The 20,656-nt window shown below is 42.2% G+C and overlaps 1 protein-coding gene across 1 annotated transcript in view; it reads right to left on the bottom strand.

Moving 5' to 3' along the window:
* The window catches only part of LOC128705429 (protein dachsous-like), an 83,684-nt gene extending 63,248 nt beyond the window's left edge, over positions 1–20,436 (bottom strand). Inside the window, exon 1 of the mRNA XM_070087784.1 lies at positions 20,251–20,436. Coding sequence (XP_069943885.1) covers positions 20,251–20,395 — 145 coding nt within the window. The 5' untranslated portion in view covers positions 20,396–20,436. The remainder of the gene's footprint in view (positions 1–20,250) is intronic.
* Positions 20,437–20,656: the final 220 nt, after the last annotated feature.

The following is a 20,656-nucleotide window of genomic DNA, read 5'->3' as shown; positions in this document are numbered from 1 at the left end:
ACACCACAACCATCACACTGTTACTACACCACAACCATCACACTGTTACTACACCACAACCATCACACTGTTACTACACCACAACCATCACACTGTTACTACACCACAACCACGACACTGTTACTACACCACCACCATCACACTGTTACTACATCACAACCATCACACTGTTACTACACCACAACCATCACACTGTTACTACACCACCACCACCACACTGTTACTACATCACAACCATCACACTGTTACTACATCACAACCATCACACTGTTACTACATCACAACCATCACACTGTTACTACACCACAACCATCACACTGTTACTACACCACAACCATCACACTGTTACTACACCACAACCATCACACTGTTACTACACCACCACCACCACCACACTGTTACTACATCACAACCATCACACTGTTACTACACCACAACCATCACACTGTTACTACACCACCACCACAACCACACTGTTACTACACCACAACCACCACACACTGTTACTACACCACAACCATCACACTGTTACTACACGACCACCACACTGTTACTACACCACCACCATCACACTGTTACTACACCACAACCATCACACTGTTACTACACCACAACCATCACACTGTTACTACACCACAACCATCACACTGTTACTACACCACAACCATCACACTGTTACTACACCACAACCACCACACTGTTACTACACCACAACCATCACACTGTTACTACACCACAACCATCACACTGTTACTACACCACAACCATCACACTGTTACTACACCATCATCACACTGTTACTACACCACCACCACACTGTTACTACACCACAACCATCACACTGTTACTACACCACAACCATCACACTGTTACTACACCACAACCATCACACTGTTACTACACCACAACCATCACACTGTTACTACACCACCACCACCACACTGTTACTACACCACAACCATCACACTGTTACTACACCACAACCATCACACTGTTACTACACCACAACCATCACACTGTTACTACACCACCACCATCACACTGTTACTACACCACAACCACCACAATGTTACTACACCACCACACTGTTACTACACCACAACCACCACAATGTTACTACACCACCACCACCACACTGTTACTACACCACAACCACCACAATGTTACTACACCACCACCACCACACTGTTACTACACCACAACCACCACACACCACCAACATGTTACTACACCACAACATCACACTGTTACTACACCACACTGTTACTACACCACAACCACCACACCACAACCATCACACTGTTACTACACCACCACCATCACACTGTTACTACACCACAACCAGCACACACTGTTACTACACCACAACCATCACACTGTTACTACACCACAACCATCACACTGTTACTACACCACAACCATGTTACTACACCACCACCATCACACTGTTACTACACCACAACCATCACACTGTTACTACACCACAACCATCACACTGTTACTACACCACAACCATCACACTGTTACTACACCACAACCATCACACTGTTACTACACCACCACTGTTACACACTGTTACTACACCACAACCACTCACACTGTTACTACACCACAACCACTGTTACACCACAATCACACTGTTACTACACACTGTTACTACACCACAACCATCACACTGTTACTACACCACAACCACTCACACTGTTACTACACCACAACCACTCACACTGTTACTACACCACAACCATCACACTGTTACTACACCACAACCATCACACTGTTACTACACCACACACCATCACACTGTTACTACACCACAACCATCACACTGTTACTACACCACAACCATCACACTGTTACTACACTCACACTGTTACTACACCACAACCATCACACTGTTACTACACCACAATCACACTGTTACACACTGTTACTACACCACAACCATCACACTGTTACTACACCACAACCATCACACTGTTACTACACCACAACCATCACACTGTTACTACACCACAACCATCACACTGTTACAACACCACAACCATCACACTCACCCTGTTACTACACCACAACCATCACACTGTTACTACACCACAACCATCACACTGTTACTACACCACAACCACCACACTGTTACTACACCACAACCATCACACTGTTACTACACCACAACCACCACACTGTTACTACACCACAACCATCACACTGTTACTACACCACAACCATCACACTGTTACTACACACAACCATCACACTGTTACTACATCACAACCATCACACTGTTACTACACCAACACCACCATCATACTATTACTACACCACCACCACCATCACACTGTTACTACACCACCACCACCACACTGTTACTACACGACCACCATCACACTGTTACTACATCACAACCATCACACTGTTACTACACCACAACCATCACACTGTTACTACACCACCACCATCACACTGTTACTACACCACAACCATCACACTGTTACTACACCACAACCATCACACTGTTACTACACCACCACCATCACACTGTTACTACACCACAACCATCACACTGTTACTACACCACCAACACACTGTTACTACACCACAACCATCACACTGTTACTACACCACACATCACCTACACACACTGTTACTACACCACAACCATCACACTGTTACTACACCACAACCATCACACTGTTACTACACCACAACCATCACACTGTTACTACACCACAACCATCACACTGTTAGTACACCACCACCATCACACTGTTACTACACCATAACCACCACACTGTTACTACACCACAACCATCACACTGTTACTACACCACCACCACCACCACACTGTTACTACACCACAACCATCACACTGTTACTACACCACAACCATCACACTGTTACTACACCACAACCATCACACTGTTACTACACCACAACCATCACACTGTTACTACACCACAACCATCACACTGTTACTACACCACCACCATCACACTGTTACTACACCACAACCATCACACTGTTACTACACCACCAACACACTGTTACTACACCACAACCATCACACTGTTACTACACCACCACCACCACCACCACCACACTGTTACTACACGACCACCATCACACTGTTACTACACCACAACCATCACACTGTTACTACACCACCACCATCACACTGTTACTACACCACAACCATCACACTGTTACTACACCACAACCATCACACTGTTACTACACCACAACCATCACACTGTTACTACACCACAACCATCACACTGTTACTACACCACAACCATCACACTGTTACTACACCACAACCATCACACTGTTACTACACCACAACCATCACACTGTTACTACACCACCACCACCATCACACTGTTACTACATCACAACCATCACACTGTTACTACAACCATACTCACACTGTTACTACACCACCACCATCACACTGTTACTACACCACAACCATCACACTGTTATCACACTGTTACTACACCACAACCATCACACTGTTACTACACCACAACCATCACACTGTTACTACACCACAACCATCACACTGTTACTACACCACAACCACCACACTGTTACTACACCACATCACACTGTTATACACACTCACACTGTTACTACACCACAACCATCACACTGTTACTACACCACACCACCATCACACTGTTACTACACCACAACCATCACACTGTTACTACACCACCAACCATCACACTGTTACTACACCACCACACACTGTTACTATCACACTGTTACTACACCACTACCATCACACTGTTACTACACCACAACCATCACACTGTTACTACACCACCATCATCACACTGTTACTACACCACCATCATCACACTGTTACTACACCACACCACCATCACACTCACACTGTTACTACACCACCACTGTTACTACACACAACACTGTTACTACATCACAACCATCACACTGTTACTACATCACAACCATCACACTGTTACTGCACCACAACCATCACACTGTTACTACACCACCACCACCATCACACTGTTACTACACCACCACCATCATACTATTACTACACCACCACCACCATCATACTATTACTACACCACCACCACCATCATACTATTACTACACCACCACCACCATCATACTATTACTACACCACCACCACCATCACACTGTTACTACACCACCACCATCACACTGTTACTACACCACCACCACCATCATACTATTACTACACCACCACCACCATCATACTATTACTACACCACCACCACCATCATACTATTACTACACCACCACCACCACACTGTTACTACACCACAACCATCACACTGTTACTACACCACAACCATCACACTGTTACTACACCACAACCATCACACTGTTACTACACCACAACCATCACACTGTTACTACACCACAACCATCACACTGTTACTACACCACAACCATCACACTGTTACTACACCACCATCATCACCACCACCACCACCATCACACTGTTACTACATCACACTGTTACTACACCACTGTTACTACACCACAACCACACACTGTTACTACATCACAACCATCACACTGTTACTACACCACAACCATCACACTGTTACTACACCACAACCATCACACTGTTACTACACCACAACCATCACACTGTTACTACACCACTACACCACATCACACTGTTACTACACCACAACCATCACACTGTTACTACACCACAACCATCACACTGTTACTACACCACAACCATCACACTGTTACTACACCACAACCATCACACTGTTACACCACAACCATCACACTGTTACTACACCACAACCATCACACTGTTACTACACCACAACCATCACACTGTTACTACACCACAACCATCACACTGTTACTACACCACAACCATCACACTGTTACTACACCACAACCATCACACTGTTACTACACCACAACCATCACACTGTTACTACACCACAACCATCACACTGTTACTACACCACAACCATCACACTGTTACTACACCACAACCATCACACTGTTACTACACCACAACCATCACACTGTTACTACACCACAACCATCACACTGTTACTACACCACTACACCATCACACTGTTACTACACCACAACCATCACACTGTTACTACACCACAACCATCACACTGTTACTACACCACCACCATCACACTGTTACTACACCACAACCATCACACTGTTACTACACCACAACCATCACACTGTTACTACACCACAACCATCACACTGTTACTACACCACAACCATCACACTGTTACTACACCACAACCATCACACTGTTACTACACCACAACCATCACACTGTTACTACACCACAACCATCACACTGTTACTACACCACAACCATCACACTGTTACTACACCACCAACCACTGTTACTACACTGTTACTACACCACAACCATCACACTGTTACTACACCACAATCACACTGTTACTACACCACAACCATCACACTGTTACTACACCACAACCATCATCACACTGTTACTACACCACAACCATCACACTGTTACTACACCACCAACCATCACACTGTTACTACACCACAACACACTGTTACTACACCACAACATCACACTGTTACTACACCACAATCCATCACACTGTTACTACACCACAACCATCACACTGTTACTACACCACAATCACATGTTACTACACTCACACTGTTACTACACCACAACCATCACACTGTTACTACACCACAACCATCACACTGTTACTACACCACAACCATCACACTGTTACTACACCACCATCATCACACTGTTACTACACCACCATCATCACACTGTTACTACACCACCATCATCACACTGTTACTAACTGTTACTACACCACAACCATCACACTGTTACTACACCACAACCATCACACTGTTACTACACCACCACCATCACACTGTTACTACACCACCACCATCACACTGTTACTACACCACAACCATCACACTGTTACTACACCACAACCATCACACTGTTACTACACCACAACCATCACACTGTTACTACACCACCACCATCACACTGTTACTATACCACCAACACCACACTGTTACTACATCACAACCATCACACTGTTACTACACCACAACCATCACACTGTTACTACACCACAACCATCACACTGTTACTACACCACAACCATCACACTGTTACTACACCACAACCATCACACTGTTACTACACCACAACCATCACACTGTTACTACACCACAACCATCACACTGTTACTACACCACAACCATCACACTGTTACTACACCACAACCATCACACTGTTACTACACCACAACCATCACACTGTTACTACACCACAACCATCACACTGTTACTCCACCACCACAACCATCACACTGTTACTACATCACAACCATCACACTGTTACTACACCACAACCATCACACTGTTACTACACCACAACCATCACACTGTTACTACACCACAACCATCACACTGTTACTACACCACAACCATCACACTGTTACTACACCACACACTGTTACACCACACTGTTACTACACCACAACCAGCACACTGTTACTACACCACAACCATCACACTGTTACTACACCACAACCATCACACTGTTACTACACCACACACTGTTACTATACACCACACTCACACAACCATGTTACTACACCACAACCATCACACTGTTACTCCACCACAACCATCACACTGTTACTACACCACAACCATCACACTGTTACTACACCACACCACACTGTTACTACACACAACCATCACACTGTTACTACACCCCCACCATCACACTGTTACTACACCACAACCATCACACTGTTACTACACCACCATCACACTCACAACCATCACACTGTTACTACACCACAACCACCACACTGTTACTACACCACAACCATCACACTGTTACTACACCACAACCATCACACTGTTACTACACCACCATCATCACACTGTTACTACACCACAACCATCACACTGTTACTACACCACAACCATCACACTGTTACTACACCACCATCATCACACTGTTACTACACCACAACCATCACACTGTTACTACACCACAACCATCACACTGTTACTACACCACAACCATCACACTGTTACTACACCACAACCATCACACTGTTACTACACCACAACCATCACACTGTTACTACACCACAACCATCACACTGTTACTACACCACAACCATCACACTGTTACTACACCACCACCATCACACTGTTACTACACCACAACCATCACACTGTTACTACACCACAACCATCACACTGTTACTACACCACAACCATCACACTGTTACTACACCACAACCATCACACTGTTACTACACCACCACCATCACACTGTTACTACACCACAACCATCACACTGTTACTACACCACAACCATCACACTGTTACTACACCACCAACACCACACTGTTACACACTGTTACTACACCACAACCATCACACTGTTACTACACCACAACCATCACACTGTTACTACACCACAACCATCACACTGTTACTACACCACAACCATCACACTGTTACTACACCACAACCATCACACTGTTACTACACCACCACCACACTGTTACTACACCACAACCATCACACTGTTACTACACCACAACCATCACACTGTTACTACACCACAACCATCACACTGTTACTACACCACCAACACCACACTGTTACTACACCACAACCATCACACTGTTACTACACCACAACCATCACACTGTTACTACACCACAACCATCACACTGTTACTACACCACAACCATCACACTGTTACTACACCACAACCATCACACTGTTACTACACCACCATCATCACACTGTTACTACACCACAACCATCACACTGTTACTACACCACAACCATCACACTGTTACTACACCACAACCATCACACTGTTACTACACCACAACCATCACACTGTTACTACACCACAACCATCACACTGTTACTACATCACAACCATCACACTGTTACTACACCACAACCATCACACTGTTACTACACCACAACCATCGCACTGTTACTACATCACAACCATCACACTGTTACTACACCACAACCATCACACTGTTACTACACCACCATCATCACACTGTTAGTACACCGCAACCATCACAGTTACTACTTGGAATAGACCTGGAAGGGGGTTTCAGGGGCCAACGCCCCCGTAGCCCGGTCCGTGACCAGGCCTCATGGTGGATCAGGGCCTGATCAATCAGGCTGTTACTGCTGGCCGCACGTAAACCGACGTACGAACCACAGCCCGGCTGGTCAGGTACTGACTTTAGGGGCCTGTCCAGTGCCTTCTTGAAGATAGTCAGGAGTCTGTTGGTAATCCCCCTTATGTATGCTGGGAGGCAGTTGAACAGTCTTGGGCCCCTGACACTTATTGTGTTGTCTCTTATCGTACCGTGGCGCCCCTGCTTCTCATTGGGGGAAGGGATGATGTTGCATCTCCTGCCGAGTCTTTTGCTTTCGTAGGGAGTGAGTTTCGTGTGCAGATTTGAGGCTAGTCCCTCTAGGATTTCCAAAGTGTTTATAATTATGCATCTTTCTCGCTTGTGTTCCAGGGAGTACAAATCAGGGAACTTCAACCGTTCCCAGTAATTTAGGTGCTTTATCGTACTTATCTGTGCCGTGAAAGTTCTCTGAATATTTTCCAGGTCTGCAATTACACCTGCCTTTAAAGGGGCCGTTAGGAAGTTAGTGTACAGCAGTATTCCAGCCTAGAGAGAAGAAACTATTTGAAGAGAATCATCCTGGGCTTGGCTTCCCTAATTTTGAAGGTTCTCATTATCTATCCTATCATTTTTCTAGCAGATGTGATAGATACAGTGTTGTGATCCTTGAAAGTCAGATCTACTGACATTATTACTCCAAGGTCTTTCACATCTGTTTTTGGCTTTATTGTGAGGTTGAAATTTTTATACTTTGATACAATTTTCTGTGGCATATTGAAAAATTTGGTTGATCTCCGCTTGGAGACTTGCAGTGTCTTCCATCTATGACACTGTCATGTAAATTCGGGTGTCATCCGCAAAGGAAGACACGATGCTTTGGCTTACATCTCTATGTCAGATATGAGGATGAGGAACAGGATGGGAGCGAGTAGTGTGCCTTGTGGAACAGAGCTTTTCACTGTAGGCGCCTCTGACTTTACTCTGTTTACTGTTACTCTTTGTGTTCTACTTGTTAAGAAGTTATAAATCCATCTACCAACTTTCCTGTTATTCATTTGTCACGCATTTTGTGTGCTATTACGCCATGATCGCACTTGTCGAAGGCTTCCGCAAAAATTTGTGTATACTACATTTGCATTTTGTTTGTCCTCCAGAGCATCCAAGACCATGTCATAGTTGTCCAGTATATGAGACAGGCAGGAGCGACCTGCTCTAAACCCGTGCTGTCCTGCGTTGTGCAACTGATGGGTATCTGAGTGGTTAGCGATCTTGTTTCTTAGAGCCCTTTCAAAGATTTTTATGATGTGGGACGTTTGTGCTATCGGTCTGTAGTTCTTTGCAACTGTTGTACTACGCCTTTCTGGAGTGGGGCTATGTCTGTTGTTTTTATTGACTGTGGGATGACTCCTGTATCCATGCTCTCTCTCCATAGAATGCTAAAGGCAAGCGAAAGGGAATTATTGCAGTTCTTGAACACGGAGTTCCACAAGTCTGGGTCTGGGGCAGAGTGCATGGCATGTCATTTATTATTTTTTCAAAGTCTTGTGGTGTTAGGATATCAGACATTTTTGAATTAACTATATTTTGAGTCTCGGTTATAAAAAAAATATTTTAGATTGTCGACTCTTAGTCTGGTTAACGGCTCACTAAATACTGAGTAGTATTGGGACTTTAGTATCTCACTCATTTCTTTGCTGTCATCTGTGTAAGTCCCATCTCGTCTAAGCAGGGGTCCAATACTGGATGCTGTTTTTATCTAGATTTGGCATAAGAAAAGAAGCATTTTGGGTTTCTTTCAGTTTCATTTATGGCTTTAAGTTCTTCCTATATTTCTTGTCTCCTGTATTATTCCTTAAGTTTAAGTTTGATATTTACTATTTCTCTGGCCAATGCCTCCATTCGTATTTTAGATATACTGATCCCCTTACAGCAGCTCTGTGATTCTTCACCTTTGCCTGTACAAAGAGCGTCTTTTTCTAGTTTACATCTCCTTTTTTCTTAATGAAATATGCCTTGAGTATACTTCAAGTGCTACAGAGTTAGTTTTTTCTAGGTAGAGGTTTGGATCCGTGTTGTTTAGGTTATCTTTCCAACTTGTTTTTAGGACATGACTGACTTGATCTCGCTGTATGTTTTAGTTACTGAAGTTGAATATTGTGAAGATACCTTCGTAACTTATCACATTTTGCTGGTCAGGAGCCCTGGGCTCCTGACCAGCAAAGTAAGAAAGGAGGAGCACTGCAGCAGGCCTGTTGGCCCATACTAGGCCGGTCCTTCACAATCCATCCCAGTAATAGGATATTTGCCCAACCCAATTTTCAATGCTACCCAAGAAATAAGATTTGGTAATTCTATTTACTCATATGGAAGTCCCACTCAAATCAAACCCCTCTCACTCATGTATTATCCAGCCTAAATTTAAAACTACCCAAGGTCCTAGCGTCAATAACCCTACTAAGCAGACTGTTCCACTCATCAACTACCCTATTTCCAAACCATTACTTTCCTATATCCTTTCTAAATCTAAACTTATCTATTTGAATCCATTACTGCGGGTTCTCTCTTGGAGAGATATCCTCAAGACCTTATTTATATCCCCTTTATTAATACCCATCTTCCACTTATACACTTCGATCATGTCTTCCCTCATTCTTCGTCTAACAAGTGAATGTAATTTAAGGGTCTTCAATCTTTCTTCATACGGAAGATTTCTAATGCTATGAATAAATTCTGTCATTCTTCGCTGAATGTTTTCTAATGAATTTATATCCATTCTGTAATATGGAGACCAGAACTGAGCTGCGTAATCTAGGTGAGGCCTTACTAATGATGTATAAAGCTGTAATATAACCGCTGAACCTCCGTTGCTTACACTTCTTGATATAAATCCCAGTAATCTGTGTGCCTTATTACGTACGCTTAGGCGATCTGAGTGTATTGTCTTTGATACTGTTACTACATTTAGGCTGAAGGTGAATTTGTTACTACAAAACCACCACACTGTTATTACACCACAATCACCACACTGTTATTACACCACAATCACCACATTTTTATTACACCACAATCACCACACTGTTATTACACCACAGTCATCCCACTGTTATTACACCACAACCACCAGACTTACTACACCACAACCACCAGACTTACTACACCACAACCACCAGACTTACTACACCACAACCACCAGACTTACTACACCACAACCACCACACTTACTACACCACAACCACCAGACTTACTACACCACAACCACCAGACTTACTACACCACAACCACCACACTTACTACACCACAACCACCAGACTTACTACACCACAACCACCACACTTACTACACCACAACCACCAGACTTACTACACCACAACCACCAGACTTACTACACCACAACCACCAGACTTACTACACCACAACCACCAGACTTACTACACCACAACCACCAGACTTACTACACCACAACCATCAGACTTACTACACCACAACCACCAGACTTACTACACCACAACCACCAGACTTACTACACCACAACCACCAGACTTACTACACCACAACCACCAGACTTACTACACCACAACCACCAGACTTACTACACCACAACCACCAGACTTACTACACCACAACCACCAGACTTACTACACCACAACCACCAGACTTACTACACCACAACCATCAGACTTACTGCACTACACAACCACCACACTTACTACACCACAACCACCAGACTTACTACACCACAACCACCAGACTTACTACACCACAACCACCAGACTTACACCACAACCACCAGACTTACTACACCACAACCATCAGACTTACTACACCACAACCACCAGACTTACTACACCACAACCACCACACTACATACAGCCATACACTACACACAACCACCAGACTTACTACACCACAACCATCAGACTTACTACACCACAACCACCAGACTTACTACAACCACAACTTACTACACCACAACCACCACACTTACTACAACACAACCACCAGACTTACTACATCACAGCCATCAGACTTACTACACCACAACCACCAGACTTACTACACCACAACCACCAGACTTACTACACCACAACCATCAGACTTACTACACCACAACCATCAGACTTACTACACCACAACCACCAGACTTACTACACCACAACCATCAGACGTACTACACCACAACCACCAGACTTACTACACCACAACCACCAGACTTACTACACCACAACCAGCAGACTTACTTCACCACAACCACCAGACTTACTACACCACAACCACCAGACTTACTACACCACAACCACCAGACTTACTACACCACAACCACCAGACTTACTACACCATAGTAATGTAGAAAACTGCATTACCACCTGTCTCACTGCACACACTTCTACCAGTCTGACCACATTCCTTGATCTAAAATTTGTATATATCACAAACAGAACTGTTATCGTACGTGAACCAGCCAGAATGAATATTGGGAGAGAAGTCCGTTTAGCATGTAGAGTAGGCAGAGCTTGTGAAACTGGAAGGCGAGCACTGAGACATAATGAGGACTGAGACATAATGAGGACTGAGACATAATGAGAACTGAGACATAATGAGAACTGAGACATAATGAGGACTGAGACATAATGAGGACTGAGACATAATGAGAACTGAGACATAATGAGGACTGAGACATAATGAGAACTGAGACATAATGAGGACTGAGACACAATGAGGACTGAGACATAATGAGGACTGAGACATAATGAGGACTGAGACATAATGAGAACTGAGACATAATGAGGACTGAGACATAATGAGGACTGAGACATAATGAGAACTGAGACATAATGAGGACTGAGACATAATGAGGACTGAGACATAATGAGGACTGAGACATAATTAGGACAGACATAATGAGGACTGAGACATAATGAGAACTGAGACATAATGAGAACTGAGACATAATGAGGACTGAGACATAATGAGGACTGAGACATAATGAGGACTGAGACATAATGAGGACTGAGACATAATGAGGACTGAGACATAATGAGGACTGAGACATAATGAGGACTGAGACATAATGAGGACTGAGACATAATGAGGACTGAGACATAATGAGGACTGAGACATAATGAGGACTGAGACATAATGAGAACTGAGACATAATGAGGACTGAGACATAATGAGGACTGAGACATAATGAGGACTGAGACATAATGAGGACTGAGACATAATGAGGACTGAGACATAATGAGGACTGAGACATAATGAGGACTGAGACATAATGAGGACTGAGACATAATGAGGACTGAGACATAATGAGGACTGAGACATAATGAGGACTGAGACATAATGAGGACTGAGACATAATGAGGACTGAGACATAATGAGGACTGAGACATAATGAGGACTGAGACATAATGAGAACTGAGACATAATGAGGACTGAGACATAATGAGGACTGAGACATAATTAGGACAGACATAATGAGGACTGAGACATAATGAGAACTGAGACATAATGAGAACTGAGACATAATGAGGACTGAGACATAATGAGAACTGAGACATAATGAGGACTGAGACATAATGAGAACTGAGACATAATGAGGACTGAGACATAATGAGGACTGAGACATAATGAGGACTGAGACATAATGAGAACTGAGACATAATGAGGACTGAGACATAATGAGGACTGAGACATAATGAGAACTGAGACATAATGAGGACTGAGACATAATGAGGACTGAGACATAATGAGGACTGAGACATAATGAGGACTGAGACATAATGAGGACTGAGACATAATGAGGACTGAGACATAATGAGGACTGAGACATAATGAGGACTGAGACATAATGAGGACTGAGACATAATGAGGACTGAGACATAATGAGGACTGAGACATAATGAGGACTGAGACATAATGAGGACTGAGAACGAGCACATCCATCGCTCCTTGGCAGTCAATACATAGCGGCTTGTATATTCATTTATCTTCTTGGAAAATGAGAAACTTTTGCAACATTTTGAAATCTTTATTAAGGAAATGTTTCGCCAGCCAGTGGCTTCTTCAGTCCAATAAAGAGAAAAACTATGAAAGATGATGAGGAGAATGAGGTAATCAGTCCCTCAGCCTGGAGTTGTGCACACTCCAGCAGTCTTGAGAAAAGACTGATGGAATGAACACAAATGTTGCACAAGTGTCCCATTCTTCAACTTGTTGGTGTTTTAAGCCTTTATATCACACTACTTTTCTCTCTCTTTCTTTCTTTCTCTCTCTCTTATCTTACTTTTCTTAACATGTTCCCTCTGTCAAGAAAACTGTTTTTGTTTCTCTCTCTCTCTCTCTCTCTCTCTGTGCTCTCCGCATGTGATTCTCACTTTAACTCAGAAATTTCCGCTCTTCGCAGCTCGTTCTCTGGCCTTGGCTAATACTAGGTGAACAGGCGCTGCAGGTGTCAGGAATCACCCGACGTGTCACCAGTGCCGCGGGTCGATCCCGGTCTCTCACTGTTTGAGTTGAGGACGCTGCCAACCAAGCCAGGAAAATTGACCGCTGCTACATCTCGTACTGGGATGCAGTGCATCCCAGTACGAGATGTGCATCCCCAGTGCATCCCCTTACTTACTGAACGTTACTGGGATGCACTGCATCCCAGTAACGTCCAGTAAGTTTAATTAGGTATACACAAATACAGTTACATAGATTATCATGACTAATAAACTTACCCTGAATACTGATAAGACCCATTTCATTCAGTTTGGAAACAAAGCTGCAAATGATCCAATTAACATAACGCTAAATGGATCATCAGTCACAAGACTCACAGAGGGAAAATTCCTAGGTATCCACCTTGACAGTAGCCTTAAGTTCCGGACACACATACAACAAATCACCAAGAAAATCTCCAAGACTGTAGGCATACTATCAAAGATAAGGTACTACGTTCCACAATCAGCTCTCCTGGCACTGTACCATTCACTCATATACCCTTATCTTACATGTGGAATTTGTGCATGGGGATCAACAACATCCAATCACCTAAAACCCCTGATAACCCAGCAAAAGGCAGCATTAAGAATGATAACAAATTCCCACTCCCGCCAGCATACTCCACCAATTTTCAAAAGTCTGAATCTGCTCACCATTAAGAACATCCATACTTATTCATGTGCCTACTACATACACAGAACAATACACGCAAATATAAACCCTCCACTCAAAATTTTCCTCACCAATCTAAACAGGACACATAACCACAACACATATACCTCGGAATATTTTTTTTTTTTATTCGCCGGTATTCTCCCGGCCCGGGTCTTTTCCAAGTAGTGGTGACCCGGTCTTGGCTCCCTATCTGGGGAGTGTCTCGAGACTTAAGTCTCCCATGGGAGGAGGTACAAGTACCTCCTCATCTTTGGGACCAAGTGTCCCCAGGCCTAGCCACATTCCCCGCCCTCACGGGGCTCGTAGGGAGAAGCTAGGCCTCTGGTCTGCCACCTACCCCGCCTCAAAGGGGCTCGTGGGGATGGCAGTCTTATGAGCTGCAGATGGTAGCAAGCTCAGGCCGTTTCTTCCTCGGAATATAATTGAATCATTGTTTTCACAAAAAAGCATTTTTGAATATATGAATATATCTTTTGTCTTATATAAATTAGATTAACTTATAATTAATAATCTACTGTACAACTATGAAATAATTACTATCCTACTGTACAACTATGATATAATCCTTAGTGTTAAGTAGACTGTAAGCCAATAATGTTAAGTTGGTCCATAATGCCTAGGCATAATAGAGGTTCTCTTTGCATTGCAACCCACTATTGTAAATACAAAATCTCAATGTACTGTTTGCAAAGACATAAAATAAATAAATAAATAAATAAATACAAGTACATAGCAGCATATGTATGAAGTGCCTAGGATAACCCAAAATAGTCAGATAGAGTGACTTATTACGACTGGAGTCCTTATTTATTTCCAGCACAGTGCTGTCTCCTTGTACGGTCACCTCTGGTACCAGTACAACTACGACATTAAGTCTACGTTACAAAGAAAACGGTGACATTAAGACAAACTATAACGCTTCATCAATCAAAGAAAACGACAACTTTATAGCAAACTCCAACATTCTACATTAGAAAGGAAATGGTAATATCAGGACAAACTATAACATCCTACATTTGTTACCTAACACAGAAAAACGCATTATATATATATATATATATATATATATATATATATATATATATATATATATATATATATATATATATATATATATATATATATATATATAATATATATATATGTCGTGCCGAATAGGCAGAACTTGCGATCTTAGCTTAAATAGCAACGCTCATCTTGCCATATAGGACAAGCGAAAATTTGTGTATGCAATAATTACACCAAAATCATTCTGAACCTAACGAAAAAAAATATATTTCACTGTGTTTGTTTACTATTAAATTATTGTAAACAAATCTAAAATATATTTAGTTGGGTTAGGCTAAAACAAATTTTTCTTGTTATAATAAGGTTAGGTAAGTTTTCTAAGATACTTTTGGTGCAAAATTATAAATTTTTACATTATCATTAATGAAAAAAATATATCTTTAAATGTATAAGAGAAAATTTTAGAAAGGACTTAATTTTAAATGAGTTCTTGCTAACTGACCAGTTTTACATATTCGGCACGACATATAAATATACTATATATATATATATATATATATATATATATATATATATATATATATATATATATATATATATATATATATATATATCAAGAAGCATAAATATATTTTGGTCATATATATATATATATATATATATATATATATATATATATATATATATATATATATATATATATATATATATATATATATATAAAGAGAAGTGTAGGAGCTTGGTTCCTTATTTATGTCAAATATTTTAATTCTGTATATATACTCTAGACAACTTTACTAGCAAAGATCTTAAATTATATTTTATTGTTTTGTATTCATTCAGTTGATATCCTTATTAATATTGAAGAGGGCTACAGAGTAGCCTGGATAGCAAACAGAATATAACCCAACCTCTTGTTACGAAACCAGAAACAGGCCAGCAGTTAGAAGGGGACCAATTAGTTAACCTTCTAGCTTGCTCTGGAGACGTCTGTTTTAGAAGACGCTTTTTGTAACACGATCTCTAAGAGTAGTTCTCAATGGGAAAGAGTCTACAAAACACTCAACTGATGGAAGAGTTTCACAGGGAAGAGCATTTGGGCCATTGATACGAAATGTCTATTTCAAAGACCTTCAACTCATCCCAGAATCTCATGCAAATGCAGACGACTGTACACTGACATTTACTTATCCAATGGAGGAAATGTCAGCTGCTCTAAGTTACATCAATCACCAGATTACAAATACACCAGCTTGGGGGAAACGATGGTACATATATTACTTTTGCTTCTGAGAAAACACAAATAGTGATGGTCTCTAGGCACCATGATGGTAATGCTGGAGCAGCGGTAATAATGAATGGAACAGTGTTGGAACCTAGCGATGGGGTTGATATCCTTTGGGTGAAATTTGATCGCAAACCGACTATGAAGAACCACATAAATCTCGCAAACAAGGCGGCTAGTAAGCTTACAGAATTTACACCTATCTCGCATCTGCTCGACAGTAGAGGCTGCGAGACTCTGTACGAGGCACAAGTGACCTCATGCCTTGGATTGACCTTAACCTCTACCCCTCCCGTTTCAACTACAAATTCTTAACAGAATAAAGAACAGAGCAAGACGATTCATCTCTCGCCTGGACCCAGCCTAGACAATCTGTCATCTGAGTAGAACATTCAATACCGGAGGGATGTGGGTAGCCCTACTGATATGTACAAGGCCGATGTTGACAAGGGACCACACTTGGTCCCACTTCATGGTGAACAAGAAGACAGCTTCTACACAGCAACTACTGTGGTTGTACCCTTCTCAAGAACATCATTTCATTTGAGATCATTCATTCCTAGAATGACACGAGTCTGAAGTTAAAATGCTGACCCACAGATGGCTTCAACTTCATCCTATTCCCTATTTGTATGTCTTATAACAAAAAGACTTTCAAATGAACTGAGGTAGGTAGCAGCTCTTAGCTTGTAAATAAAGGTAGGAACTCATCTAACCAAGTAGAACCAATGTGTAAATAAGAGGGGGGGGGAGCGAGAGAAAGAGAGAATCTGTCATTTAAGCTGCTACATTCTGTTGCACCCAGTATCCATCTTGTAGACGGTAGCGCAAGAGCATATGGATACAAAAAAGGCCCAGGAACTAGGCCCCGAAAAGGTTAACAGGAGTACATCTGGATTTATATCTACAGTTCTTTTATCTGTTGCAGAACATTTAGGAAATTTGTTTAATATGTTTGGTATCATATTTTCATTAATTAGATACCTTGATATATCACATAGGTTATTATACTCTGAATCCTTATATCCTTCAATAAGTGGACAATAAAGCACACAGTGTTCAAAACAGTGACCACAGGGCTGGCCACATATTTTGCATTTAGTATGATCATCTGTGTGTCTGCTAAACTGCCAGAAGCACTTGTAACCAAGCCTTAGACTGACTACTGCAACATCAGTCAGTTGCTCCAAAGGCATACTTACTTACGTTCATGTTATTGAGTGACAGATCTACTTAGGCTTCTAACGGCATTCCTATAATTTCACTTTTCAATATTTACTTCTCTCATAATATTATTCCTAATGCTAGACACAAATATATCAAAGTTATATTCTACATTTTTCTTCAGAGTACTTTTTTTTGGGTAATGTATCAACTTTACCGTGAAGGAGTGATCCACTATCTGATGGAATCCATAACAATTGTTCATTAATTAATTTTCCTGGATTTTTTGAGTATCTATATGTGGTTTCTCCAATGAGCATGCAGTTCGAGTCATCATGAGACTCAAAAGCCTTCAGTGATAATATAAAATCAGTAATAATCAGAGATTTAATCTCAGTGTCATAAGTTAACTTTAGTGCCATTAGGATGGCAAACAATTCAGTTTGTAGTGTAGACGCCCAGTTGTTAATTCTTATGCCTAACTCAACACAGTTCCTATCGTTCTTACTAGGGAGGTGACAACAAGAGCAGATGCAGCCCTGCCAGTACACTCCTGCGTAGATCCACCAGTTTACGTAATTTGTGATCTATTATTTCTGCCAGTTAAGAGAATTTTTTTCTTGAGAGATAGCCTTTGCAAGTGATTTAAGGAAGGTATTACTAGTGACGAGCTTCTTGGGAGTGGCTTGCAGGTACCTGGAGTTTACCTGGAGAGAGTTCCGGGGGTCAACGCCCCCGCGGCCCGGTCTGTGACCAGGCCTCCTGGTGGATCAGAGCCTGATCAACCAGGCTGTTGCTGCAGGCTGCACGCAAACCAACGTACGAGCCACAGCCCGGCTGGTCAGGAACCGACTTTAGGTGCTTGTCCAGTGCCAGCTTGAAGACTGCCAGGGGTCTGTTGGTAATCCCCCTTATGTATGCTGGGAGGCAGTTGAACAGTCTCGGGCCCCTGACACTTATTGTATGGTCTCTTAACGTGCTAGTGACACCCCTGCTTTTCATTGGGGGGATGGTGCATCGTCTGCCAAGTCTTTTGCTTTCGTAGTGAGTGATTTTCGTGTGCAAGTTCGATACTAGTCCCTCTAGGATTTTCCAGGTGTATATAATCATGTATCTCTCCCGCCTGCATTCCAGGGAATACAGGTTCAGGAACCTCAAGCGCTCCCAGTAATTGAGGTGTTTTATCTCCGTTATGCGCGCTGTGAAGGTTCTCTGTACATTTTCTAGGTCAGCAATTTCACCTGCCTTGAAAGGTGCTGTTAGTGTGCAGCAATATTCCAGCCTAGATAGAACAAGTGACCTGATATTAAATGAATATATCTTCCATGGAGGGTGAAATGCTCTTGTTGTATACAGTGATACAGTTCATGCAGGTTATATAACTTAATATAACTGCATGTTCCTTTAAATCCTCACCTCTGTCTGTAGCAACGACGGGAAATTCGTAGACAGCTCTGGTCTCGTGGTCCAGCTGGCCAGAGATACATATATCTCCCGTCACAGGTCTAATCTCAAACTCCTTGAAGCGCTTGAAGCCGTCACCTATAGTGTAATTGACCATAGCGTTGACCCCGCAGTCTGGGTCCGTTGCAGACACCTGGGGAAGACACCAGAGAAACAGTGTTTAGTCAAATTTATACATGGAGAAGTCAAGTTCATAAGTGATAAGCCATGTCCATACATGGGTAAGTCAAGCTCACACATAGGTAAGTCAGATTCGTGCATTGTCAGCCAACATAACGGCAATGAACAGGAACCAAGTAGTGGGTCCAAGCGCTGTAGCTCTACAGAATATTCAGGTAAACACACACAATTATCAATA

Source organism: Cherax quadricarinatus, chromosome 2, assembly GCF_038502225.1.
Source record: "Cherax quadricarinatus isolate ZL_2023a chromosome 2, ASM3850222v1, whole genome shotgun sequence".
Taxonomy (NCBI): domain Eukaryota; kingdom Metazoa; phylum Arthropoda; class Malacostraca; order Decapoda; family Parastacidae; genus Cherax; species Cherax quadricarinatus.
The sequence above is the reverse complement of the archived record's forward strand: the minus strand, read 5'-3'. Positions and strand labels throughout refer to the sequence as shown.